The sequence below is a fragment of the Hordeum vulgare genome, chromosome 1H (assembly GCF_904849725.1).
Source record: "Hordeum vulgare subsp. vulgare chromosome 1H, MorexV3_pseudomolecules_assembly, whole genome shotgun sequence".
Classification (NCBI taxonomy): Eukaryota; Viridiplantae; Streptophyta; class Magnoliopsida; order Poales; family Poaceae; genus Hordeum; species Hordeum vulgare.
Window position 1 is genome coordinate 32,853,416 of NC_058518.1, and position 8,398 is coordinate 32,861,813.

Genomic DNA, 8,398 nt, shown 5'->3' on the forward strand with positions numbered 1-8,398 from the left:
TTGAAGTGTTGGTATTTGAAACTCATTATTATTTGCTCGTTAGCTGATTATACCATTGATATTAGCTTACCGTGAGACCTTTGTGTCATTTGCTTATGTGGTTTAACTTGTGATCTTGCTGAAATTCTGGTTATGAGTTAGACATAGTTGGAACAACAAGATCTAAGAGAGTTTGTCAAAGTTTTTCTTTCTCTCTTAGTTTGTCAACTGAGTTGCTTGAGGACAAGCAAGGTTTTAAGCTTGGGGGAGTTGATACGTCTCCATCGTATCTACTTTAACAAACTCTTTTGCCCTTGTTTTGGACTCTAATTTGCATGATTTGAATGGAACTAACCTACTGACGTTGTTTTCAGCAGAATTGCCTTGGTGTTATTTTTGTGCAGAAATCAAAGTTCTCCAAACGTCCTGAAAATTTACGGAGAGCAATTTTGGAAAATATGAAAAATATCTGCACCAAGTTCCACCTAAGGGGGTGGGCCAGTGGGCCACAAGCCCTGGCTCCGCCACCCCCTGGTGGCGGTGAGCACGCTTGTGGGGACCAAACGGCTCTGTCGCCCTCAATTCCAGCTCTATAAGTTCACTTTCGTCCCAGAAAAAATAAAAAGAGAAGTTTTCGTCGCGTTTGCGATACGAAGGCGCCGCCACCACATGTTCTTCATCTGGAGGGCAGATCTGGAGTCCGTCTTGGGCTCCGGAGAGGGGAAATCATCGTCGTCATCATCAACCTTGTTCCCTCTCCAATTCCATGAAGCTCTTCGTCATTCGTGAGTAATCTATTCGTAGGCTCGCTGGACGGTGATGAGTAGGATGAGATCTATCATGTAATCGAGTTAGTTTTGATGGGGATTGATCCCTAGTATCCACTATGTTCTGAGATTGATGTTGCTACTACTTTGCCATGCTTAATGCTTGTCACTAGGGCCCGAGTGCCATGATTTCAGATCTGAAATTATTATGTTGTCACCAATATATGTGTGTTTTAGATCCGATCTTGCAAGTTGTAGTACCTACTATGTGTTATGATCCGGCAACCCCGGAGTGACAATAACCGGAACCACTCCCGGTGATGACCATAGTTTGAGGAGTTCATGTGTTCACCAAGTGCTAATGCGTTGGTTCGGTTCTTTATTAAAAGGAGAACCTTAGTATCCCGTAGTTTCCTTTTGGACCCCGCTGCCACGGGAGGAATGGACAATAGATGTCATGCAAGTTCTTTTCCCTAAGCACGTCTGACGACACACGGAATGCATGCATACATCACATTGACGAACTGGAGCTAGCCACATATCTCTCCGTGTTATAACTGGTGCATGATGAATATCATCCAAACAAATCACCGACCCATTGCCTACGAGTTTGTCCTACTGCTGTTGTTACTTGTCTTGCTCTGCTGCTGCTACTGCTGTTGCTGCCACTGTTACTTGTCTTGCTCTGCTGCTGTTACTACTGTTGCTACTGTTGTTACTTGTCTTGCTCTGCTGCTACTGTTGCTACTATTGTCGGTTGCTAGTGTTGCTACTTGCTACTGCTGTCACTACTGTTGTTCCTTGCCACTGCCGTTACTCGCTACTTTGTTGTTACTACTTTTCTTGCAGATACTAATCTTTCAGGTGTGGTTGAATCTGACAAATTCAGCTGCTAATACTCGAGAGTATTCTCTCACCTCATGTTTGGCGATCAACAAATTTGGGTCGAATACTCTACCCTCGAAAACTGCTACGATCCCACGTGCTGGTGGGCCGTCAACTACATTCTTCTAGTTTCGATTGCTGGAGAGTGCTAGCAGCATTCTTTTGGTGCCGTTGCAAGGGAAGGTCTGTTGTTACGGAGTCAGCATTTTTCTGGCGCCGTTTCCGGGGAAGCACAGCTGACTTCAGGCCTCATTCTTGACCTGTAGGTCATGAATTCCAAGGTGACCTTGCTCTTTCGGCCTACAAACCATGCTCCATTTGGCCAACTTGTATTTTTTATTTTCCCCGTCTCCTTGTCAAAAGTGTGTGGACCTAAAGTAGTCCAATATTTCCAAGGCCCCTTTGGGTAATTGGAAGAAATAAAGCATATAGAGAACCATATTTGTGAGGATGGAGTTAATCAAAACCAGTTGTCCCCCAATTGAAAGCAATTTTCCTTTCCAACTTCTCAATCATTTCTCTAGATGCTACTCTACATGCTTCCACTCCGCAATAGTGAGATACTGATAGTGAATCGATATTCCTAGATATCTAATCGAGAATTGCCCATGAGGGCAACCAAATAGGTCAGCTTAATTGGCCGTCACCTCAACGGCTTCTCCAAAGCAGAAGAGTTTGCTTTTATGGAAGTTAATTTTGGGACTCGACATTTGCTCAAACCTCGAAAGCAATAGTTTCAGATTTCGAGTCTTTTCCAAGTCATATTCTAAAACAATAATTGTGTCATCAGCATATTGCAGAACAGCGACGCCACCATCCATAAGGTGTGGCACTACTGCTACAATCTAGCCATCCCATTTGGCATGCTCAATCATAACAGCCAACCTGTCAGCAACAATGTTAAATAGCATCGGAGACGTGGGGTCACCCTGTTGTAATCATTTTTTGTGTGTGAAAGTAATAGCCTACATTGTCATTGACTTTCGTGACCACACTACCTTCAGTTAGGAAGTTTTGGATTCACTGACGCCATTAATAGAAGAACCTTTCATTCTTAGGGCCCATTGGAGGAAATACCATTTGACCCTGTCATATGCTTCTTCAAAGTCAATTTTGAATACTGCTCCATTCATGCTTTTACGGTGCATTTCATGCATGGTCTCATGCAGGATTACAAACCTCTCGAATATATTCCTTCCATGCATTAACACCGTTTGAGGTGGTGGGACGGCATGTTTAGCCACCGAGTTGAACCTATTCGTAGCCACTTTGATGAAAATCTTGAAGCTGACAATAAGGAGGTATTTTGGTCTGAACTCTTGGATCCGTTCGACCTCCTTAATCTTCGGCAACAATACAATCTCGCCAAATTTAAGATTGAATAGATCAAGTTGGTCGGCATGAAGACGATTGAACAATTCCAAAAGGTTAGTCTGGATGATGTTTCAGAAATTCTGGTAGAATCCTACAGGGGAAATCATGAGGCCCTAGAGCTTTGTTTTGTTCCATTTGGAATACCGCCACTCTCACCTCCTCTTCTGCGAATGATGCTATGAGGATATCGTTTTCTTCTATCTCGACTTATGGAATATCATTTGTTCGACTCCTGTCATGGGTGATGTTCCTTCAGCCGTCGCTCCAAATAGAGATTTTTAGTATTTTGTGATATACTTTTTGAGCTCTTCCTAACCTTCAATCCGCCCCTCATCTTGTTGAAAACTATAAATACATTTCTTCCTATGTCGCCCATTGGCAACCAATTGGAATTACGAGTCATTTAACCTCGTATGCCGCCGTTAGGCTAGCTGTTGCCTGCGTAGCCCTAAGTCATGCCTTTCTTTCTCTCATTCTCATACTAACATAACAATAACTGTTGACTCGTCCAACATCCCTCCATCCACCTTTGCAACAAACGCATAGCATCCTGATTGACAAGTATGAAACAATAGTTAAAATCGACCCCTTTGCATTGTTAAGTATGGTTTGTTCTTAATTCCTAGGAAATTTAGGTCCCCAAAATATCGCGGAGGCAAATATCAGATGTTTAATATCTTTTCTCCCATTCAAATATCAAGTGCATACTCCTTCTATTTTCTACTTAATTCAAATATGGTCTTATAGGGATGTTTGCCTTCTCATGTCTCTTTTTAATTTTGGGCGGGAGAAAGAACATCCCGAGATAATATAAAGGGGATCGTCGATCCAACTCAAAGAGAGATTGATAATGAAGAAGGCTTTTTTTGCGAAAGATAATGAAGACTTTGAGGAAACGAACATAGTGAAATGCATCAAGCTTCCACATCTCATTTTCTGCATACAAATAATTCAAGAGAAATAGCATAGTTCTTCATCTTGTACTTGTAATTAATGTTTTTCATTTTTTAAATATTTGTATCAACTATAATACTATTATGGACCTTTTGTCATGTTGCTTGAACGAAACAAAATAAGAAAATTAAATGCTGGTAAGACAATATATTAAAACCCTCTATAACACTAAACCTCCTAATTTTAAGAAGCTCACATTCAATTGAGGTCTCCAATTGAAACTGGATCACCCAATTTTGACCGGGTCAATAATTTCTCAAAACTATCTCATTCAATTCTTTTATATTATATAATATGCTTCCTAATTTTTAAGACCTTATAATTAATCGAGGTCTTCAATTTAGAACTCGTAAGCCTGATTTTGACGAGGTCAATAATTTCTCAAGGGCTCTCTCAATCAATTCTTTTAATTATGTATGTTTCCATTTTTGAAGTTTTCTCATTGCACTGAGATATTTAATTTTAAGTTACAATCTTGATCAGGCCAACAATTTTTAAACTAATCAGCATCAACCGGTCTATAAAAACATATCAATCCCGTGCTAAATATACGTTGGTTAACGTATAACACATAACCACATCACAAAAGGCTCATCAAATCACATCATTATAAATAAAAAACATAACATACTCCATTATCTCTCCCACACGCCAAACTAAATATTCCATCAGTTCAAAAATATAAAGGGCATTAGTTTTCTGAAAAATCAAACTTCTTTAACTTTCACAGAGTTCACAGCAAAAATATCGACATCCACAGTATGGAAACTCATTTCATGTTGAATCCGATTTGATATTAGGAATCTTGATATATTTCTCTACAAAAGTAGATCAAACTTAAAAGGTTTCATTTCTTAAAAATGTAATACACCTTATATTTTAAAACAGAATGAGTAATTTCTTTTAAGAAATACAATAACACCAACGACGCAATCAGTATTTATTATGGGGATGTGAGGAACTAATTAAAGATACTCTTCCTGAAAATGACATGCATTTGTGGATGTTAGAAATGCAATTTGACCTAACATCACACAAGATAATCAACCACAACTGCAGAAGAAGGCAAGGATACAACTTCCTCTCTCGATTATGACTTTTCATAACTTGTTGGAACTTCAACATGACGGAACATTTTATTCTATGAACTATTATTATTTTTGCAACAAAACAAAACAAACTCGATCTTCCTCCATCCTGAAACTCCAACAAATTCATCAAGCAGGTCAACCTTTTGGTTAACCCAGTTACCAATCAACTCCGTTAAGTAAAATTTAGCACTACTAGTAATTACACCCACGAATCATGCGTACGTAGTGGTAGCGGTTGGCCAGTTGAATGACGAGTGCGCGCCAGCTTGAGCGCGCTCATGTCCAGAGCGGCTCGTCGGCCCAGCCGACGTGCCCGGCCTGCATGATGCCGCCGCCGCCTGCCGCGCTGCCGTCGACGACGTAGAGCGCGTCCGCGGGCGCGGAGCCTACGCCAGGCGGTGCGGCGAGCTGGGACTGCGATCCTCCTCCGCCGGAGCAGTAGGCGTCCTGCGGAGGCGTGGCGGCGGCGGTGGCCACCTCGACGCAGAGCAGCGCGACGAGATGGGCGTGGTGGGCGCGGGCGGCGGCGAGCTCGGCCTGCGCTCGCGCGAGCTGCGCCTTGAGGCCGTCGACCTGCCTCTGGAGCTGGCAGATGGCGCCGGCGCTGCCGTAGACGGGGTCCCGCGCGCGCGCCGCCGCCTCGTACACCATGCTGCTCACCGCGTCCGCGCGCTGCTCCTCGGGCAGGTCCTGCAGGAGCTTGATGATGTTGCTGGCGCCGAAGACGCGGTGCGCGGTGGCGAACTTGTGGGGGTCCGTGGGCGGGAAGTAGGGCGCCAGCACGCACCGGTCCACGCACCGGCGGCGGAGGATCTTGCACGCCGCGCACGGGCTCATCACCACCGCCGTCCCCGTCGCCATTGCCGGCGGCGACGTCGGGGTCGGTGAGGAGTGCAGCGGCGCCGTGTCGCCCGACGACTCCATGTTCGGTCGCGCGAGCTCGATTCACTTCGAGCTGAGCTTTGCTAGCTGGTTGCGAAATTCTGTCGCCGTTGGTGTGGTGTATATATAGGGTGTCCATGTGGAGAAGCTAGGAGTAGCTAGAGGCTAGGTGTAGTTGGGCTGTGGACTTAACTTAATTTTATAGTCCAATAATATTAGACCTACAAAAAACTTACAAATATTTACTTAACCTTTTAAATTAATTCTTTTCTCCCCTTTGATTTTTAATGGGAGTGGGGTCCCTCATCCCCTAATTACCAATCACAAGTCTTCACATCAGTTTATACGTAAAATCTTTAAGTAAGCCTTTGTAGGTGTAGCATTACTCCTTATAGTCAAGTAAATAAAATAACACATAAGAAAGAAGAAAGAAATTCTTGAAAAGAAAAATTTACAAGGACCTTAAAGTAAGATCATAATCAGACTAAGTCGACTGAGATTTGACAAGGCTATAGTTACGGTGATTAAGAGCATCTTCAACAGGCGCTTCGACCGACACTCAAAAAACTTATATACAGTGCACGGTTAGTTTTTTTAGGGCGCCGACGAGCGTCGGCTCCAGCGGTCGCAGCATATTTAGCGCGCATGCGGCGCTCCAGCAGCCGCTGTAAATTTAACACGCGTGCGGCGCTCCAACACCCAAAACTTGTTATCGTATAGATAAAAACACATAAATGAAATATAAATAATATATTTTACATATAGATAATATATTACATATAGATAAAACTAGCTCAACAGAAAGATAATAAAACTAGTTCAGGACATAGATAACATATATACATATAAAAAACTACTCTCAGTCATCGTTGTGGATGCCGTCGGAGCTAGATAGAAATGTGTCCTTCCAACGTTCATCGTCGGAGGTGAAAATGGACGGCAAACCGGCTTCGACGGCCCCGCACTGCGATAGATCGAGTAGCTTGTGCACACGCATGTCCTGCTGCTCCGCGCGACGCCTTGCCGTCCTCTCCCCCCGGTAGGCGTTCTCGGCGACGACGTCCTCCGGGTGGCGCCGGCGCCACTCCGCCATGCGCCGCTCGTCCTCCTTGGCGACGAGCAGGCGCTGCTACTGCTGACGGTACTCTGCACGGTCTTGCTCCGTGACCAGGCGATGGGGAGGGGCGAGGTCCTACGCCTGCTCGTGTGTGTAGACGTAATGGAAATTCATCTGCGCGCGAAGCCGCCCTAGTCGCCACGCCGCCGCATGATATGCGCGGGCGGCCTCGTGCGCGGTCTCGAACGTGCCGAGGCCGAGGCAGACGTCGTCAGACCGAATCTCGGCGTAGTAGGTGTCGGAGGGGCGCACGCGGACGCCGCGGTAGCCCGACGATGAACGGCGGCGCGGCGGCATGGCGGCAGAGCGAGCGGTAGAGCAAGAATCAAGAGCGCGAGGGAGAAGCGTGTGGCTGTGTGGGTAGCCGCGTGACGGACGCGACATTTTATAGCGCGTTGAAAGCGGTGCGTCAAATCTGGCGCATGGCCGCCAGCTTTCTCTCCCACATGCATTTTTACCGCGTCTGTTGAAGCGCACGAATTCGTCCCGCGCGCTAAGAATGGTGTTTATGGCGCGTGCGTTTTTTACGGCCAGTGTTGGATATGCTCTAAGAGTTCTTGACAAACTTATTTGCTCGGTGGATTAGATTGAACATTGTCGAGCTTTGCACATCTCTAAATAAATAAACAATTCTTATTTGGAACACCTATTAATAACGAGTAGACAGTTTGCACTAGATTTTGGAGAAACACGAGTTGGCAGTTTTTATTTTGCGAAAAGGATTCAAATATATTAACAAAATTCACCGGAAATGCAAACCACTCAAACATAATAAAAAATACATTGCACTAGATTTGTGAAATTTCACAACTTTGCACCTAATTTTTTGTCTACATTTTCAAAGAATATTAAGATTCTTATTTACCTTATAGCAGGTATGAAATCCTAGTTAACGGTAAATTCCACTACAAAAATATGAGACATATAGAAGATGAGTAGGTTTTTTTATTTGTAAAATCACCGATTACGACATAGACACGCAGTTGCACGCACCACACCACACCACACAAACTCGCTCACACAACGTGTAGTGAAGATCGGAGTACTTGCGAAGGTTGACAATGTCAGGTGCCTCACTATCAAGGTGAGCGTTGTCTCCCACTGAAAAAATATGCATTAATGAGACACTAAAACGTTCAAATTGGAATATGATCCCTAGTGGACCCGAGTACACACCACCCTTCTACCCTTGGTTCTCATATTTTTGACAAATTTAATCATATCACATCCGAACTAGTGACCTTCATATATGCACGTCCTTTTGAGGTAAAATATATCATACATGTGCATATGGTATCTTGAAATATGATTTTTTTTCTTACCAAATTTTAAGGTGTTGGGAGAAAAAA

General features: G+C 44.1%; 1 protein-coding gene across 1 annotated transcript; it reads right to left on the reverse strand.

Annotated features, from left to right (window-relative positions):
* Positions 1–5,098: 5,098 nt before the first annotated feature.
* Positions 5,099–6,008, reverse strand: LOC123405949 (LOB domain-containing protein 1-like). Its single transcript, XM_045099460.1, has one exon. It carries the CDS (start codon positions 5,972–5,974, stop codon positions 5,327–5,329), a length of 648 nt encoding a protein of 215 aa, XP_044955395.1. The 5' UTR covers positions 5,975–6,008; the 3' UTR covers positions 5,099–5,326.
* Positions 6,009–8,398: the final 2,390 nt, after the last annotated feature.

What these genes read in the sequence shown, in the direction of transcription:
- LOC123405949 (XM_045099460.1), bottom strand. Translation starts at nt 5,974, where the DNA reads ATGGAGTCGTCGGGCGACACGGCGCCGCTGCACTCCTCACCGACCCCG.